Source organism: Lepidochelys kempii, chromosome 16 (assembly GCF_965140265.1).
Source record: "Lepidochelys kempii isolate rLepKem1 chromosome 16, rLepKem1.hap2, whole genome shotgun sequence".
In the NCBI taxonomy this organism is placed as follows: Eukaryota; Metazoa; Chordata; order Testudines; family Cheloniidae; genus Lepidochelys; species Lepidochelys kempii.
In genome coordinates, this window is record NC_133271.1 from 25,253,019 (window position 1) to 25,272,974 (window position 19,956).

Genomic DNA, 19,956 nt, shown 5'->3' on the forward strand with positions numbered 1-19,956 from the left:
AGAGACCAAGTCAATTCCAAAGACCCACAAACCTTTCCATTTTATCATGGTTTTTCATTTACATAATAAAGGCCCCAATACCTGGAGTAATTAAGGCACTTTAAGAATTGCTTTCTCGAATAATTCTCCATACATGCAAGTTATTCCTAGCCCTGGATACTGCATGTGATTTCAAATGTGCATTAACCCATCTCTTTCATCAGCAGATAGAAGCCAGTATCTGCATATGTAATTTATATCTACTTGAGTGGAATTAGCAGATGAAATATGCATTATGCGGCTCCTTTAACATTTTTTACTCATACAGCTTTTAGCTCTTGGTAAGTTAACATTACACACCAAGAGTGTGCAGGTCCTTATGCAAAGCAAGGCATTGCACAAAGGGATTTAAAGCAGTTACAGAGTGTATTCCAGGTCAGGCAGGTTTGACTGTCTCTAAATAGAATAAAATTTAGCTGCTAAATGACAAGAAAGCAGGCCAGAAAGAGGCATTGCCTCTTCTTTGAAGCATCATATGTAGGTTCTTTAGATCAGACAGACCCTTGTCTGTGCAGTCTCCCCCTGGAATCTCCCAAACCTAGGGGCATCTTCAGAATCATTAATATCCAAAGGTATTTCTACCCCACCCTGCATGATCATCAAAAAGACTAACTATTGAAACCTGGAAGTCAGCAAAGAAAACCCATGTTGCTGAATAGAATTTGGTCCTCGGTACCACTGGCAAATTTGGGGGGTAGGGGAGGACACAGAAATTGATTCAATAAAATAAAAAAAATGCAAGGAACATTGACCCCTTTCTTAGAAGCCAATGTAAGGATAACCAATGAACCGTCTACCTTCTTCTCCGTTTGTTTACACACCGAGCGTTTCATCTTCGCTAGGTTATAAAACATACTAGTTTGAGTCCAGTTTGGGAATTTTTTTGCATTTGCTTTTTCCTCCAGATAAAAAATATAAATGCTTAATTACAATATAACACCATTGATTCTTACTAGAAAGGAAGTGAATAAATGACTCTGCAATTGGATCCCATCTGCCTCTTGTGTTCAGAGATTGAAAGAGAAGCATTGACAAGAGTTGGTGTGCAGCTTTTTAATGGGATAGTAATGACCTCTCCTAGACATGCCCTTTGCAGTGCTGATCTCTCTTGCCCAGCTGGCATAGCTCACTCCCAATGCGAAGTGGCCCAAAATGGCAGTGCCATCCTCATGCCTCTTGGGCTTTGAAGGATTTCACTCCTTGGAGATGCACTTCAAGGCCCAATGAGTTTTAATTATTTCGAAGCCAGGCTAATGCTGCTTCCCTGCTCTGCTGCATCTTGCCTGTCACTGGAGACCTGTCGCCTCCCCTGTGCGAGAGATCCATGGTGCACTAGCCCATTAGAGGTGATCCAGCAGGAAGGCTGTAGCCAGGTGGGAACAGGAATGGCCACAGCCAGTGTGAGGAAACCGGTACTAGCTAACACACATGCCAACACATGGTAGATCCACAGCCAGAGAGCCAAATCCGGGTCCGGTGAGTGAAGTCTGAACAGTTTGCTTCATGATTGGCTTGTCCTCCCTCCCCTGCTTTGCAGCTATATTCCTAAAATAAATGGAGCCAGGCATTTAGCAGCGGACAGGATCTCAGCATTGCAGAGCAGTGTGGGGCAGCCCAGTGCTGGACCAGCAGAGTAGAGCTGCGGGTCAGGCTTGAGTTGCAGGAGGGGGAGGAGGGTTGCACTAGCTGGCCGTGCAGAGAGCGACTGAGTGACTGTGGATGGAGTTTGCACTTTCTGCCAGAATTACGACTCACGCCAGGGCTTTCATCCCTCACCTCTGCGACCATTAACGTTCATACCTCCATTTAAACACAAACGCCCGTCTTGTACTTTAGCTCCTGCTTCGCATGCTACCGCGCTGCAGCTAGATTTTTAAACAGCTTGTCTCAGAGTAATAATGCATGGAGAGATCAGAAGGGTACATCTTATCCAGGGCTTGCCTGCCATAAACAGTGTGAAGTGCTGGAATTTTATGAGCAGCAGCAGCAGAAGCCTGATAGACAGGAAGGCCACCTAATGTTTCTGGCTGTGAGCCTGATGTGGCGTGTAATGGGTTTCGGAGGCTCCTTTTCTGCAGTAGGTGCTCAGAGACTTCACTGCTCTGAGCTATATATGAACCTAGGTACCACATGCACGTGTCGATGCAAGGTGTCCACACTCCAGTGAGGGTGTTTAGCTGGCCCCATCTGAGCACCTCACACTTGTTAAGGGACTTCGCCTGGCAAGTGACAGCCTCAGTGTGATAGAGGGGATCTGTGGCAGAGCAGGCCATTGAACCTGGGTATCCCCATTCCCAGCTATGGCTCTAACCACTGCACCCTCCTGCCGTGAGACATAGTCTTCTCGTGGGCCTTGCCTGGGCAGGTGTGGCTCCGTTTCGGGAGGTTCCAGCACTGAAAATGTGGTTTTCACCAGGGGTTCTCTCACCACTCATGGCACCTCAGTAAGGGAACTGCCTGGCTTCTCCACTCCGTCTGCTCTTGTAGATCAGTGGCTCTCAGCCTTTCCAGATGACTGTCCCCCTTTCAGGGGTCTGGTTTGTCTCACGTACCCCAAGTTACACCTCGCATAAAAACAATGTGCTTACGCAGCCAGACATACAAATACAAAAGTGTCATAGCACACTGTTACTGACAAACTGCCGACTTTCTCATTTTTACCATGTAATTATGGAATAGATCTATTGGAATTTAAATATTGTACTTACATTTCAGTGTATAGAGCGGTATAAACAAGTCATTGTATGAAATTTTAGCTTGTCCTGTCTTCACTAGTGCTTTTTATGTAGCCTGTTATAAAACTAGGCAAATCTCTAGATGAGTTGATGTACCTCCTGGAAGACCTCTGCGTACCCCCAGGGTACACATACCCCTGGTTGAGAAGCACTGTTGTAGATCATAGTGAGACCCAGACCCACAGTTAGGAGGTAACATTCTCTGGGGGCAGGTTATCTCATGGCTGCCTACTGTGTCTGGGCTTGGCCCCTGCAGTATGGCAGTCCCTTTGTGCCTAGAATACGTGTGTTCAAAACTGACCCTCTGGACCAGGAAACAATGAGGACCTGGAATGGCAGCCCAGGAATCCTTCTACCAAAGTAATAGGAGGAACCAGTGCCTGTTATTTTAGAATTCCATGAAATATGCTGCAGAATCCCTCTGGGAGTCTGTTCGCAGTTAGTTCTGGCTGTGGGAAGGGGCTCCACCACTCTCCGCACTGGGGCTGAGTCCAAGCAACATGTGGTGCCCCAGAGTGCCCAGAACTACCTGAGCCCTCCGCCCCCTTTCCACTGGTGGCGACAGAGCAACTGATTGGGTATGCAAGAACTGCCCCCTCCCAACTGCAGAAGCTACTTCTGCCCAGCCAGGTGCTTGGGGTAGCAGGCTGGCCCAGGAGGTGACCATGACGTGTCCCCGCCCACGGCCTGGTTCTACCTGCAGTGCCACAAAGGCCCTTCTGGGCTCACCCTAGTCTGAATTTTAAGAAAAATGAGAAACAACCCAACCCTGATCTTGCAATTTCAGAAACAACAATGTCCAGACTGACCCACTGCGGCAATCTCACCGTACCCCATACAGGGAAAAAACGAATCCTAGCCCTCAGGCCTGGGTCGTGTCTCTTGCTATTTTGAGTTGCAAATTAGCGAGGCATGAGTCCTTTGCCTTTTTAAAAAAAAAAACAACAGTTTAAAATCTCCCCCCTTTTAAAATGAAAATGGAGTAGGACCTGTAAGGAGGGGAGGGACATCCCCTTTGGAGACGGGAGAGCCCGTGGGGGTAGCAGAGCTGCCTTTGAATGCATTGCCAGCATCTGGATACTACCCAGAATCAAGACGGATGCGCCTGCATCGGGGCCTCCGTGACTCTTGCAGGATCTTGCGCAATTTTGAAGTGTATGTAACATTAGTGTTCACAGCCTCACTGCTGCTGTTTACATGGCTATGGCTGTCAGGCAATCCTTGCAATGGCTCCCTTGCTGATTTCACCAGCTCAATTACAGCTGAGTTTATGTTATTAGACTATTAAAACAAGGATTTATTCTCACTGTTGTCAACCAACAGTAATTCTTACACCAAGTTAATCCAGAGTATTTTTTTAAATAGATACATGTGGCCAGATTGTCAGCCAGCTTAAATCACTGAAGCTACACCGATTTCAATGGAGCTGTGTTGGTTTACAGCAGTTGAGGGTCTGGCCCATGCATGGAGTCCATTGTTCATACGGGGCCAGCTAAATCCTGTGTAAAAATATTTAGCAGCTCAGAACCAAGCCCAGAATGGGGGCGTAAGGACTGGGTCCGTGATGTAAGTGTCTGCACACAAAACTTGTGGATGTTCGGTCTAGCTGTCTCTTGGCTTGCTCCTTAGCTTTTGTCAAGGGCAATATTTAAAAAACAAACTCCGTAATTTTTAAAATAAGTGGCATTCAGCAGGAGCATGCAGATAGGAGCCTGAAGTGTTTCAGGGATACTGAGCCCATCGAAGTGGATACGATTATGTTAATAGCCAAGATGACTGCATTTTTGCTGCCCCTATGGTCCTCCCTCTGAATGGTCCTGCGCTGTGCACTGCAGTGCCCAAACCCAAGGACAATGGACCTGCCAGAAGTCATCAGTTCCTAGCTTATCCTGCAGGCAAATCCCTCTGAGTTAACCCTTTGATACAGAGGCTGGATTTGCCAGCACTTTATCTGCTACCAATGGAATTTCCATATGCCAGCAGGTTCTGGTTGCTGCCCCCTTCTCTGACGACAGTGCCTCCCCCGACTTTATCCAGACTATGTGTGCTGTGTCTTCTCCCTACTGTGTCTTCTCCCTCCTCCCTTCTCCCTCCTTGAAAGCCCATTTATGTCACTTGCCATTTAACTAGTCATTAGCACCAGCAAAACCCATCCACCAAGCGCTTCCCTCCCCCACACTCCACTGGTACCCTCCCCCGGGCTTGGCAATCACACGCAAGTGAGAGTCTACCAGTCAGTTCCAGAGTCTGCTCAGGTAGATGCCAACGTTCATGTTCCAGCCACAGGCCTCAAGAACATGGCATTCGTGGCCAGATTTTCAGTGCTCAGGTCCCATTAAGAGCTGAGGAAACTTTGGGCTTTGAAAATAGCCCACCAAAGTCAAGGTCAGTTTGTCTCCTCAACAAGGGTCATTTTTAATTAAAAACACACACACACACACACACACACAAAGAAGCCTTTGCCAGTGTGCCTTTTGAACACGCTTCCCTCAGCGGCACAAAATGGCTCCTCCTTCAGCTAGAACTAGATTTTTTTAAAATAAAATTTAGGCTAAAATTGCCTGTTTTGTCTAAGTCCATCCCAGGTGTTAACTATTGACCTGAAATCTCTTCTAACTCGGGGTTCTTTTCCCTTAGTATGAATTCAAAGCAAAGAACATCAAGAAGAAGAAAGTGAGCATCATCGTTTCTGTGGACGGAGTGAAGGTGATTCTGCGCAAGAAGCAGAAGGTGAGACTTCACACCGAACGTGTCTAAGGGATTAGCCATGGCTGGATCAGAACCCAAAGTCCAGCAAGCCCAGTGTCCTGTCAGCCAGTGGCCAGGATCAGCTGCTTCAGAGAAAGCTGTAAGAACCTCACAGTCGCCAGATGTGGGATAATCCATCTCCCACATTAGGTCTCATCCTAATCTCTAGTCGTTAGAGATCGGTTTAAATGCCGAAGCACAAGATTTAGTATCCCTGCCAAAATTTGTGCAATTATGGAAACTGAGGGTGCTCTGCTGTCCATATAAATGTCCAGTCCCTCTTTGACTCTTGTGAAGTTGTGGCCTCATTTGGCTGCCATCCGTGTGTTTGTTTCCTACAAAGGAGCTTTTTGTATGTGGTGTGAAGATAGTCGGGTAAGTGAGTGGGGGGGGCGGAGGGAGGGGTTTGCACTGCCTGGAGTCGGCACTTTAGCTGCTTAGTGGGAAATTCTGACAAGAGTGAAGGATTCTGTGAGGCCAAACCAGATTAATTTTGCAAACAGGCTTTTCTGTGAGGCCAGGGCTGTGTCCAAGTGCTAGAGCTGCTCACAATGGTTCTGGGGGAGCAGAATTTTGATGAAAAATGACCTTTCTTGAAAGAATTTTCACCAAAAAAACCCCGTTTTCTAAATTTTCCATCAGAAACAATTGACTGAAAAATGGTTTTGACAGTTGAAACTGTTGGGTGGTGGAGAGGGGTGTGGGTTTTGTTTTGTTTTTTTCTTTTACCAAAACAAACAATTCTCAAAGGAAGTTTCAACAAAAATTATTTAAACAAAATTTCCCATAAAAAATAATTAGCGGGTTTTTGACCAGCTCCACTAAGCACCTTGCAGACATTAATACCTTAATGAGCTAATCCTCCACACGCTGGTAGGGCAGGAATTACCATTATCCCCATTTCACAGATGGGGAACTGAGGAATCGAGATGAAATGATTTGCCCATGATCACACATGAACTTTGAGGTAGAGCTGGGAATTGCACCTAAATCTCCTAAATTCTAGTCAGTCCAGTGCCAAACCTGCCCTTCCTCTGTCTGTGTGATAACCGAATTCTAGCTTACGACCATTTTTCAAGCCTGCGGGAGGGCTAAATGGTCCAAAGTGTGCACTTACATCTGAGCCACCAGCTTTTCTTCAGCCAAATGACTGTCACTAAAATATTCAAATCCTGGCCTAGATTCTGGTTGAGGTAAAACCCACTGTTCTCCTTGGGTTCGCATTATAAACAGTTCATCAGGCAGAGCAGTGTGGCTTCAGCTCCTAAGGTCTGTCATTCCTTTTTTCTCTTCCCTGCTTACAGAGAAAAGAATGGACTTGGGACGAGAGTAAGATGTTAGTGATGCACGATCCTGTCTACAGGTAGGCTGCGGAGGGTTGCGCCAGCTAGCTTTAGAGGCAACCAATCAAATGTAATAGGATGCATTCAGCATGGCTTTTATGTGCCAAATTATTGCCTAGCCACAGTTGTGCTTCCCAAAGGCCTGTGTTAAATTAACGAGGTGGCTACATTACTTAAGAAAGGAATTCTGATTCCCTATGTTTTTGGAGAATGCCTCCGCCCTTTAGGAAAATGTTAGTTTAAAATAGATACGTGTTATTTGTGTTAGAAGAGGAGGGTGACTGAAGACCATTGTTCTTAGGTGCTAAGAACAATTAGTTGTGATGCAGACTGAATTAAGGAAAAATCCACCCCGTTTCCCCTTCTAACCTAGCCTCGGTGCTCTCTGCCGTGTGCTCCCAAAGACAGCCTTTGTTAATCGTCCTGTCTAGCATGGACAGGATAGGGTGAGGAAACTGACCCATACGAAGGCTGGTACAATAACAGTGCCCTTCCCTACAGTCTGTCCCAAGATCTCCAAGCGTTTGCAGGCAGAAAGCTCCCCCAGGAGGCAGGTGTTTTCCACGCTTTACAGATGGAGGGCGGGGACTTCAGTGATTAACCCCTCTCCCCACATCAAATCAGCGGCAGAGCTGGGATTAGAAACCAGCGCTCCTGTCTGCTAGGTGGCTGTTCTAACCACTGCACCACAATGGTCCGTCTGGTCTGGGCATGTGACCACGGCCAGATACAGTCACATGGTTTTAAAGCCAGTGGGATTCTTTGGTCTATGGAGAACGGGTGTGTGGGTGCAGGCTGCCTTTTGGCTATGGATGCATCAGCAAGAGGCAGGGAAGACTGAAGGGAGAGACCGGGGGACTGGAGCAGCCCCTTTGTCCATTAGTTCTTTGTGACCGCAGCCTAGGCTGCGCCTGGCTCTGAGGGGTTAACACTTGTACTGGGGCTGAACAAACGGAGCTCCTGCTGGAGGGTTTCCATCCCAGAGGATAAAGAGTTAATGCTGGGTGGGATGAACCCCCCCAGCTAAGAGCAGACCCTTTCTGTACAATGGGACAAGAAGAGATGACGGGTGAATCCACAGCTTGTCATCAGGCTCGGGGAGAGCCCGAAGGTACTGTACACACTCACTGCCTGGCGGGCATACAGTGGAAATTGTCATAGAGATTTGGGCCATTGTGCTTGGCAGGAGAGCAGCATTTCTTCCCCAGGAGCCAAACGTGGTCCAGTTCTCAATCCCCAGGCAGAGCTACAATACAACACCTGGGCAGCTATTCAACGACAGGGGATTGGAACACACGGGGAAAGGGGTGTCCTTTGATTGCCTCTGACACTGGTAACTGAATCTCAGATTAATCTCTTGAAAGGACTAAAAGCAATCACTTGCCATCCCCACCCCAGCCATATGTCAGGTGGGCAGACTAGACTCGATAGTGAACATCTCTGAATTCTGGTGTGTGAGCTGTCTCTCGATTCTGGCTGCCTTAGGACATATGGAATTCCTTCCTGGAATTCCTTCCTCCCCGGCAGCCATAATGATGCTAGGTAATCTATAAAACTAACTTTCTAAAGGCCCTAAATTGGTTCAGGCTGTTAAATCTGTTAAGCCAGTAATTGCATCGTTAGAGCAAAGCCCACAGCACTAGGAGCTCAGATACCTACATTTTACATCCAGGGAATGGTGGGGAAGAGTTTCCAAGAGGCACCATTGATATTTGTCTTATTCTTGTCCCTCTCCCTTCTGGCATTCTTAAAGGAGACGGGTCTGTGTGCCAAAGGGAGAGGGTAATTTCAGTAGACTCTCTAGAAAGGAGCTTGATTGTTACTAAAATAATCTTGAAAGAAGACAACTTGCTTATTACAGGGCCGAGTCCATGTTCTTGATAATTGTCCTGATTGCGGATTCAAGGCAGAATTCAAAGACAGAGAACTGGAGGGGGAAGGAGAAACATGCGCCCGTCTCCCTCATTCACAGCTGAAATTACTCAGTGCATTTTTACCCAATGAAATAACTGTGGGGAATAAAATGGACAAAAATTTGAGTGGAAAAAACTGTAATGTGGTCTTTGGAAATGGATTTTGTCAGGTGGAGGATGGGAAGGAGCCAGGGTTAACAGGGGTAGGGGAGGTAAAGGGGGGACTGAAAATCCCTTGAGCTGGGAATGGGGTGGAGATTGAATTCAGCATCCTTTGCAGAAGCATCAGAAGGAAGCTGGCTTCTGTATTGTACCATCTGCCTGTCATTAATGATAATAGGCCTATGCTACCACTTTCTGCCTTGTAGGCTAGGACAAACTAGCTAATGGCTTTTGACGTGGCTCGTTGCAGAGTGTGTTTCCCAAACTGCGGTGGGTTCCTGGACTTAGGAACCCCTGCCCTGAAACTGCCCCTGCCAGGCAGGTGGTCATCTGTGGTCGTTCTTGACACTGGCCTGCTCTCCGGTTGAAAGGGCGCTGGCTCCTTGTCCAGTGTGTGGCAGAGCTCCCTCAGCTGTCGAGGGCTGAGGCAGAACAGGTGAACACGTGGAGGCTAATGGCTGAAGGTTAAAAGAGGAAGGGCTATTTCTGCTACCATAGCAGAGCAAAATGCAGACTGTTCCTGTTCCCTTTGATGTGACAGGAAGGGCCCGAAACACCCCCTGTAACTTCCTAGCCCAGATGTCACTGGGCTGACTGAGTGCTAGGCACAATGTGACTTTAGATGTTAGAACACCCGGTGCGGCAGCTGGAGACTAGATTCACTGTCAGGAGCTAGGGAGATGCTTGGTCTCTAATGCTGTAGCTTTTTAGAGTTTGTACCCGCTTTAGAAACAGGTGATTTCTCTCAGACATGCAAAGTGCCATCTTACTAGCTGCTCGCTGGCCTTGCTAATTGTGGAAGGAAAGAGGAATCTCTCTTCCAGACCCGTGGGGCTGTTCCTATTTTTCCTTTGCCCCGGGATCCTTTTGACTAGCCGCTCTGTGCCTGATCCTGACTTTGGATGGTTTGATTCCCGTGTCCCGTTTGCTATACTGGAATCTAGATTTTTGCCACGCTTAGTGTCTCTGATTCACTCTGTGTCTTTTCTAACTAGAATCTTCTACGTGTCGCACGACTCGCAGGACCTAAAGATTTTCAGTTACATTGCAAGGGATGGCGCCAACAACTCCTTCAGATGCAACGTTTTCAAATCCAAAAAGAAGGTGCGGTGGGTCATTTGCAGTGACTAGCTTTTCAGAGGCGTGTATCCTTTGTAACGGTCTGGGTTATCCCGGGAGGAAACCCCCCCCCCATCCCCAATCCCTGATGGGTACTTGGCAGAGCGAAGGGGCAAGTGAGTCTTGCTGAGAATTCATCCTGGATTTTACCCGGAGAACTAAGGACATATTGTAGGGTTAATTATCCCATTTATAGCAGACTACTAGGGATGCTGAACAACATCGGTAGGCTCATTAACTTTGGCTTAAACGTATCTCCATCCCGACTAACGCTTCCCAATGCAGTGGCTGCAGAAGTTAAAGTTTATCCAACTCAGGCTTGCCTGCACTCCCCCAAACTCTCTCTAGCAGACAATCGTACAGTGCAGCTCTAGGAAGGACACTGCCCCAGCCCCTTCACACAGATAACTGTCCAGAGGACGCTCCAGACCTAGCAAACCAAGGAATAAAGTCTGTCAGGGAGCCAGGAGTAAAACTCCATTGTCTGGGGAGACAATGGCACAAAGGGATGTAGAATTATCTGTGCAGAGAATTGGGAGCTCCAGTCAGAGGCAGCTGCATTTCAAAACGGGAAGTGATTAGTGCTGCTCTAGTCCCTATTATCTGATGCCTCCTAAATACCGCTGCCCCAGAGCAGCCTTATGGAGGTTCCTGGGGCCTGCATGCTGCTAAGTGTGCCTAGAAGGCTCCCCTTTGGGCAGGGGGGAGTTTGGCTCTCCAGGCGGGCCCAGGCTCTGTTTTGGGATGTGGAAGGATGGTTCCCCATCAGCAGAGCCGTGGTGGGAAGCAGGGAATAGCAGGAGTCTCCTGGGAATGGCTGGTTTCTGCTCCGTGATATAACCTGTGGCAAAGCTCCTGCTCCAAAGGGCTCTAACCATCTGCTCCCCAGAGCCAGGCCATGCGGGTGGTGCGGACAGTGGGCCAGGCCTTCGAGGTGTGTCACAAGCTGAGCCTGCAGCACGCACTGCAGAACGCGGATGGACAGGCGGACGGCGCCAGTGACAAGTCTGTGGAAGAGCAGCCTCTAGAAGGTGACAGCTCCCCGGGGACACCTGCAGAGCCCCCTCCCGAGGCAGCTGGCGCACTGGGTGCTCTCGGGTGGGGGACAGTCTCTGGTGATGCATCGCTGTCTTGGTGCTAACCCTGACCATGGGTTATGTCCGCAGCTGGGCTCACGGCCCAGAGACCGTGCATTTTACAGACTCTGCTGCTCCAGCCCCTTCAGTGCAACGAAGCAGAGTGCCTTAAAAACATCCAGAGGAGGGAAGTATCCCCCATGTGGACACAGCCCTGAGGGGCTGAGGACTTGGCCCAGCCCCGTGCTGCACTGACCCCCCCAAGGCACTTTTCCTGTCCGTTAACTTTGCTCCAACACGTGGAGATGGCTAAGGAAAGCCAAACTAGTCTTTAGCTGCTCTCCCTTCTCCTGCCAGCCCGGCCCTGCCACTCAGTCTCCTTGCTCTGATCTGCTCGCATTTTGGTTCCTTCATTTGTTTTACTCTCACCCTTGAAGTTCACCAGCAGGGGGGAGCCAAGATCGTGGATGTCGATGAGGCTGACGTGGACTCCGATGGCATCGGTCTGTCTGAGAGGGGCGCTGAAGAGCTGCCCTCCCCCATGGGGGAGCTGGGCATCCTGAAATCCGGACAGAGCTGTCAGGTAATAACGGGCGGAGCTGGGGGGAATTTGATAGTGACGCCCATTCGCTGATATGACGCATTTTCTTCTGGGGGTTCATTCCACAGCCTCGCTCAGGAGGGCAGTTCACAGCAACAGCAGTCACGGGACGCTAAACTGCCTTCGTTTCAGCATGTCCCTGGGCAGAAAGCCAGCAGGACAGCCCCTTCCTTTGAAAGCTGCAGTAGAGAGGCAGGTCAGGTAGCCACCTGTCCAGGCTTCCCCAGCTCCATCCTACACGCTGCATATCTTGCCTGCAGGGCATGCACTGTCCGGCAGATCTGAGGCTCCATTAATGTCTCTAAAGCATCCTGATAGAGGACTGTTCCTGTAGGACTTGCTATACAGAATGTAATTCCCCATTGGCTCACTGCAGCTGGTCACTGGGAAGTGAAGAGGAGCAACAAACAGGGAATGCAGCAACTGCAAACAGCTGGCCTTCCAGGGTGGGTTTGCATCATTAACCTGTGGAACTTGCTGCCACAAGATATCACTAAGGCCAAGAGCTCAGCCGGTTTTTAAAAGGGGTTAGATTTTTGTGTGGCTAAAGAGAACACCCCACACTGTTAATGTTAAACAGGACAAAAACTAAGGACTATAAATCCTCATTCTTTAGGCAATAAGATGTCCAACTAACTGATATAATTTAGGAAAAAGCTTCCCCTGTAAGCAGATTATTCTGCAGTTGTCCAGTCTGGTTTTCTTGCACCTTGCTCTGAAGAATCAAGTACTGGTCACTGTTGGAAAAAGGATACCAGGCTGGATGGACCACATCTGATCTGCTATGGGAATTCCTGTGTCCCTTTCCTAGCCCAGTTGCTAAATAGTGGTGTCCAGAGAGGTGCTGGAGACAGCTGTGTCGCAGTGTTGAACTCACACAGTGACTATGTTGCTATTAAACTGACATAATGTATAATGAAAAACTGAGCCGAAGATTTGTTTCGGTGAGCATTTCCTGGCTGACTGAAATGCTCACATCACTTGCTGAGTCTGGCTGAAAGTGACTAGTGAAACAGATGAAAATGGGATGTGTGTCATTGGCTTGGACTGCAGGTATTTCCAAGGGTTTGGCTTCCAAAGGTGATCTGTCTGAATGACTGATATCCAGAACTGGCCCTAGTCCAGCTGGGCACTGGAGCACCTGCAGCTGCTTGCATTGCGCCAGCCAAGGGAAGGAAATGAATTTTAAATGCAAATTTTTAGGGCGAGTGGGACTGGTTGGCCATGGCTCCATGCACTTCCCCAGGACAGAGTGGGTTAGTGGGAGCTGCCGCAGGCTGACAAGACTGGCTTCTCTCTACAGGGAGGTCACTTTTTCTTCCCAGGTGGAATGCGATTTTGTTTTACACCCTTGACTTGCAGGTGTCCCACTAGAGAGGCGCTGTGGAAATCCTTCGTAGCCAAGAGAGGAATGGCACCGCCCCCCCGGCTCCCTGAAGGGTACATTAGAGAGCCCGATCTGAACCGCCTCCCAGTAGAGAATGCGCAAACACATCGTGTAGCCCAACGCTGTCACTCCCACCCTGCCTGGAAGCTCCTGGGCCAGAGCCATGCATTGGCGTGGGCCTCCTCTTCCTAAAAGTGGAGAAGCTTCGCCAGTCTGTAATGCCATCGCGTCAACTTCCCTAGTGATTGTAGCAGGGTCCCTCCCAGGAGCACCAGCTCACTGCCACACGTGGTGTGTTGGTGGTTAGCAGCACGTGGCTCGTTCCCCTCCGTGGAGAGCATGTGCTGTTTGAGGCATCGCTGTCTGGGGGTACTGCTGCCCACTGAAGACACCCTGGAGTTTTTCACAGGAGTAATGGTGTTAACCTCAGGCCTTGCTAAATGAGGTATTCCCTCTGAGAGCTACATTCTGTCTCTTTACATTCTTCCTCCACCTTTCCTGGGCTGTGACAATCACCTCCTGCCTCACGCATTGCTGCGTGCTCGACACCCGTGGCCACTGCGTAGTCGCAGTGTGTCATCGGGGGGGACCCTCACAGCCTGTGCAGGGCTGGCTTCTTTGCTAAAGCCTTGGGAGCCATGGGGATGAAAGGTGCCGCCGAGCAATGAGGGGACGCCCTCTCTTACCCGGCTGCAAGTTGACAGCTCTGGTTCTCAATCATCAATGAACTTCTCCCCTCTAAATCTGGGTTTCCTTTCGGAGGGCACCCAATGGGCTAAACCTGACGGTATTTTGTTAGTGGTCCATTTGACTAGGGTTAAAAAGAGTGACCCTAGAGTGCTGTGTCCAGAGAACCAAGCTTTAATTGATTGCTTTGAAGAGTGAGCCACTCCGCAGTGTATAAACAAGGGCTGATTTAGGACGGTGAGGCAGGAGAGCATTAACCCAGGGGGCTAGGGTTTAAGTGAGAGAGAGAGAGAGTGTGAGTGTAAAACTCCTGTGGGTTCTGAAACTGCCCAGCACGAGAGAGGGAAATTCACCTCCATTCACCTATGAGCCAGAAAGGCAGCTCTGAAATCAGTCACATTTACTCTCCAGTGTCATTTTAATTTCCAGTGAACTGACAGGGGTGGGGCTTGGGTCTCTGAGGTTTACTGGAAGGGGAGGAAGCCTGCTTTGCTTAATTATTAATGTTGTCTGCCTGCAGTGTCTTAATACACTAACGGATCTGGCTCAAGTCCATCTGCTATCATTCACTTTAATGGAGGCAAACGTTTCTGGCTGCCAAACAGCAAAATTCCTAGTATCTGTCGGTGATTCTGGGCAGCTGGAGCATTTTGGAGACTAGCTCCCATTGGGTGTTTGCTGGGAGATTCAAGCCACTTTCTGCCACTGCTTCCCAGTAGGGGAAGGTACCAGGGGACGTAAACCCTGCATTCCTATTCTGAGCGCCACATAAACACACATGCACACAGGGATATTACTCATTGCAAGTGGTGTCACTGGAAAACGTACTCCCTTTGGAGCCGGGAGAGCGGGTGGATACACATGTACAGCGCCAAACACCAGGATCCTGTTCTTGCTTCAGCACATTGTTCAACATACTGAAGGCCTCGTCCACACTAGGGTTTTCAAGTGTCAGTAGCCAGGCACTGGTGCAAACCCCAACTATGAATAAGCAGAACCGTTTTAAGCTGCATAGTACATCAGTGCAGTGCTGCTGGGGTACGCTGCACCGGTGCAAAGAGTAGCTTTGCCTGCCTACGCTAGGGAGCAGGACCAACGACTCTAGCCAGAGCCCACCCTCCATGGTAAACAAGGCCTAAGTCTCAGCAACAGCTGATCTGGGAACTGCTATACTCGTGTCACTAAGCCCGTTTCTTTGTGCCCAGGATGCCGAAAACTGCTCCATCTACCCCTCTGTGTCCCAGCAACTGCTGAGTGCAAGCAGCCCCTGCTCCTCTGCCTCGGCAGCCCCCCTGGCATCTCAGCACTGCCTGCAGCTCCTCCAGCATCAGCTACTGCAGCAGCAGCAGCAGACCCAGGTGGCTGTGGCACAGGTAAGGGGCTCCGCAGCCCTGTTTCGGGGTGGGATCACACACACACACTCTCTCTCCACTTACTGACCTTTGACTGGCAACCATTTCCTCTGCCTTGTTCGAGGTTCCTTTTCCTACTAGCCCAGCTGAATTAGCCCTTGGATAACTCAAGCCCTACACTGCTCCTTGCTCTGTTCCCTGGCTGGGGCCCCTGGGAGTCTTGCAGAGCAATCCGGGGTGGAACGTGGCCCTTAGCGTCTGAACTGAGGCACAGTCTCTCCTTCTCCCCCTCCAGCAAAAAAAAAAAAAAAAAAAGGTCCATGTCAGAGGTGGGTCTAGAACCCAGAAGTCATAATTAAGGCTACGATTTAGTCACGGAGGCCATGGCAGTCACGGACTACATGACTTCATAGAATCGTAGACTTTAAGGTCAGAAGGGACCATTATGATAGTCTAGTCTGACCTCCTGCATAACGCACGCCACAGAATCTCACCCACCCACTCCTGTAACAAACCTCTCACCTATGTCTGAGCTATTGAAGTCCTCAAATCGTGGTTTAAAGACTTCAAGGTGCAGAGAATCCTCCAGCAAGTGACCCGTGCCCCACGCTGCAGAGGAAGGCGAAAAACCCCCAGGGCCTCTGCCAATCTGCCCTGGAGGAAAATTCCTTTCCGACCCCAAATATGGTGATAGCTAAACCCTGAGCATGTGGGCAAGACTCGCCAGCCAGCCACCCAGGAAAGAATTCTTTGTAGTAACTCAGATCCCACACCATCTAACGTCCCATCACTGGCCGTAGGGCATATCTACCGCTAATAGTCGAAGATCAATTAATTGCCAAAATTAGGCTATCCCATCATATCATCCCATCCATAAACGTATCAAGCTTAGTGTTGAAGCCAGATATGTCTTTTGCCCCCACTTTACTGGACCTCCGTGACTTCTTCAGCTTCAGCTGGAGCCAGGGCTACGTTCTTCACACAGCCCCGCGGTGGGGGCCGCCACCGGGGCCATGAGCCCCTGCCCTGCGGCTTGTAGTGGGGGCTGCAGCTGGAGCTGTGCACCTCTGCCGCAGCTTGTACGGTCAGTTTTAGTAAAAGTCACGGGCTCCATGAATTTTTGTTTGTTGCCCGTGACCTGTCCGTGACTTTTACCAAAAATAACCATGACAAAATTTTAGCCTTAGTCATAATCCCCAACTAGCTGCTGTACCAGGGGGCTGCTCTTTTTTTAAACCTATCGTTATTTTCTTAATCCAGCCAGTACTTGATGGGCAGGGACCACCTTCCAGAACCTACTCACCTAAACCAACAAGGTGGGGACTAGGCTCCATTGGAGGGGCTCTGGCATGGCCCATCGGGGGAGGGGATAGCTTTAGCTCAGAAGGAAGAGTCCCAGCTCTTACCTTTGCATCGTTATTCCACAGCACGTTCCCCTACGTATGGCGGGCAGACGGTCAGCCCCACAGCAGCCGTCGCATCACAACCGTCTCAGCCACTCGGCCTGACACCACAGCCGCCAGGCGGGGGTCAATGAGTTTGCCTGGTTTCGGCTGCTGACAGAGAAAGACAGGGCCAGAGCAGCCTCGTCTACCCTGGGTGTGCAAATATGCATCTCACTGTTAGCTTCGGGGGGTGGGTATGTACATGGAGGGGACAAGGTATTGCAGGGGGGCTGACTACAGCCTGCAGAAGCTGCCTCTGTGGGGCCGAACTGTCCCGGAGCCTCTGGAATTCCCAGGCCCTCAGACATATTTCATTGTGGATTTCCTTCCTTTTGTAGGGGGAAGGGAGATAAAGGAGGGCTTCCCTGCAGGGGAGCAGCCAGTTCCTGTGGAAGCAACTCCTGCGATGTGCTACGTTCCTATAGCACAAAGGGCTTTGCAACCTCCGTGCATGCTGCCCCACTGACATGCAGCCGCCCGTGGGGTGGGCCCTAGTTCACTGCACAGCCGGAGTGAGGGGGCCGTTTTGGACAAGAGCACGCCCCCGCTTCCAAAGAATCTGCCCTGGGATATTTAGGGGTCACACAGGGCCCTGGTTTTTAAGGTGGCAGTGACCTATGCTGCATGAAGTGCACAGTGGGAGTATCTGTTCTGAAGGCAGAGCTCACCCAGCTGGGACCAGACCCTGGGCTGTCAGAAAGAGAGGGGGAGACCTGAGGAGAAAGAACAGACTCAAGTTTGTCAAAAAAAAAAAGATCCTAGCCAAATTACAGAAACTTTCCCACTCTGCAGACTCGGACTGGGGTTGGGAGAGAGATTCATACAGAAGGGAGCCAGGGTGCAGGTCTGGGTTGTTGCTGTGCACCCCTGGAGCTGCGGGTAGCGTAGCTGCGGCCTGGCCATTCCCCAGGAGAAGGTGATGTATCGGCGTCTCCTGACCCTGCAGGTGCAGCTGCTGAAAGACCAGCTGGCTGCCGAAACAGCCGCCCGCATCGAGGCTCAGGCCCGGGTGCGCCAGCTGCTGCTGACCAACCGCGACCTGCTGCAGCATGTCTCCCTGCTGGTGAAGCAGCTGAAGGAGCTGGAGATCAAGGTGCAGCACAGACAGCCAGGTAGGAGGGCGTGGGGGGGGTGCTTATAGAGCCTCCCGACAGTGGTGGGGCTGAGAGGCCGGGACATCTCTCCAGCCCACAGCCAGGGGGAGCTGCTGAGAACATCCCAACTCGACTCCTACAGGCAGATGCTGAGAGCGAAGGAGAGGACAGTGCTCTCATTAGGGGCACTCCAGGGCATGGGGACTCTGGCCACAGAGCCCTCCCCAGCCCACAAGCTCATCCAGCCCAGAGCCCCAGCGTTTCCCTGAGTCAGCCCAGGAAGCAAACGCTGCTGGGACCGAGCTGGCTCCAGCCATGAATTGCTCTAATCCAGCACCCTCCCCGCCACGGTGGTTTTGCCCTGCCCCAGCATGGGCTGCAGCGCGGCATAGCACCGAATCAGGGCAGAGGGCTCTTTGCCGGCTCCCTGCCAGGGCCCAGTTCTGCCCAGTAGCCTGAGCAGTGATGGCGCTGGTGACACTTTGGCCTGGATGAGAATTTGCTGCTTGTTGGTGGGGAAACGTCTGCTCCCATTTCCAGCCCCTGTGTATGGGGCTGCAGCTCTTGGCGGGGACTGGACCCTGCTGCAGGCAGCCTCCGGTAACCCCCCTCCTTCTCTGCCAGGCCAGCCCCTGCCTTTGCCCGGTTTATGGAATACACCTGTTCTTGGTAGGGTGGCAGGCTGCTATGGAGAATCCCCACCTCCACCCCTCATGAGCATCTGGTGCTGAGCAAGGCAGGGAGGCCGCTCCGAGTTCCAGCCAGCCTTTGGTGCAGGCAGGGGGGTGTTAACATGGGAGATGAAAGGTGCCCCTGTGCACTGCAATATGGGTACGCCAATCCCCGAGGAGCCCGCTGGAGAGGAGAAGTTCTGACCCCGTTTCATAGATGGGGAATGGAGGGAGTCTGGTCAGACGTCAGGATGGGAACCAAATGCCAGACCTCAGCCTCTCCACCCTGGGCCTAGCCCCACGGTCGTTCCAAGGCCAATTCCACTGCTTCACACGGCAGCTCCTCAGGCCTGAGACGACCACGGGCCTTCAGTGCTTGTGAGCGGCACTGGGTTGGCAGTTCCGGAGACTGCTGGCCTCTGTCCACAGAGCAGAGCGAGCTCCCATCTGCCCTGCCCGTGTACACCATCCCGACCCCGAGGGCAGGGCAGCTCAGCCTGCACATCCTCCAGCCAGGGCCATGCAGTCCCTGCGGCTGGCAGCTGGTTGTAGGTTTGTTATTTTATGCTGCAGACAGATGGCTGCTGCAAACTGAGACCCAACGCAACTCACAGAGCCTCTGACCATCCCCAGAAGGGCTAATGGCAGAGAGCGTGGTGGGGGACACGTGCAAAGCCAACTCTGGCCCCAGGCAGCCATCCTCTCTCCCTCTCCCCATGCAGGAGGAGGGGAGCGGGCCTGGCTAGCTGGGGCTGGAGCCTGTGCTGGCTTTGGACCGGGGCTGCTCTCATCTCCCTGTGCCAGCAGAGGCCCATGCCTTCAGTGATAGGGGCCAAGGCCGCCAAGCCCCCTCTCTCCCCGCCCCACCTTTGCTGGGCCTGACCGGGCCCTGAGGGGAGCGGCTGGGCCCCGGGGAAGCGTCACGGCTAGGGGCTGGTAACACTTTACCCAGGCTGCTTCTCTTTGCCTTGGCAGTTGACAGATCCTTGCAGAACCTGTCCCTGGCTCAGTCCCTGTCTCTGAACCTGAAGAACCATTACAGCCTGGAACTCAACCTGCCCTCCACCTCCACCCCAGCCAGTGTCCTGGGCAGCCCGCTGGCCCCTGGCTCGCTGGCCACTAGTGCCTCCTACCTCAACCTCCTGAGCCTGGAGAAAGGCAGCAGGGGCCCTACTGCCACGGACGGGGACGAGCACCTGGTGGTGCTGGAGGGGCAGGATGGTCTCCACCGGCAGGTGGAGGGCTCCGAGGTCAGCGACCAGGCTCTGCTCAATGGTGGCGGCAGGCAGAAGGCAGGCGACCCGAGCAGCAGAGCAGAGGACGAGAGGTAGGTCGGTCTCCCAGTTCCCCCCAGCTGGTTAACAGCCACCCACACTTAGTCCGAGGCAGTGGGAGGAGCAGGGACCCTCCCCCACTTGCTGGCTGCTCCGTTCAGCGCAGAGTCTGGGCCAGTGGCCTTGGCAAGCCCGGGGGCTGGGCCAGGCCACACTCCCCGGTAGCCTGCAATGGAGAAAGGCAGGCGAGTCTTGCCCAGGGGCCAGGCAGCTGTGACCACCCACGAGCGCTGGGGGCTGTGGAGCACAA

At 51.5% G+C, this 19,956-nt stretch overlaps 1 protein-coding gene across 2 annotated transcripts in view; it reads left to right on the forward strand.

The window, feature by feature from the left end:
• The window catches only part of LOC140899126 (carboxyl-terminal PDZ ligand of neuronal nitric oxide synthase protein-like), a 61,063-nt gene that overhangs the window by 37,629 nt on the left and 3,478 nt on the right, over positions 1 to 19,956 (forward strand). For both annotated transcript variants that reach the window (XM_073314013.1, XM_073314012.1), the window contains 8 exons: positions 5,412 to 5,504; positions 6,827 to 6,885; positions 9,936 to 10,044; positions 10,949 to 11,090; positions 11,573 to 11,718; positions 15,016 to 15,183; positions 17,554 to 17,719; positions 19,348 to 19,699. In XM_073314013.1, coding sequence (XP_073170114.1) covers positions 5,412 to 5,504; positions 6,827 to 6,885; positions 9,936 to 10,044; positions 10,949 to 11,090; positions 11,573 to 11,718; positions 15,016 to 15,183; positions 17,554 to 17,719; positions 19,348 to 19,699 — 1,235 coding nt within the window. The remainder of the gene's footprint in view (positions 1 to 5,411; positions 5,505 to 6,826; positions 6,886 to 9,935; positions 10,045 to 10,948; positions 11,091 to 11,572; positions 11,719 to 15,015; positions 15,184 to 17,553; positions 17,720 to 19,347; positions 19,700 to 19,956) is intronic.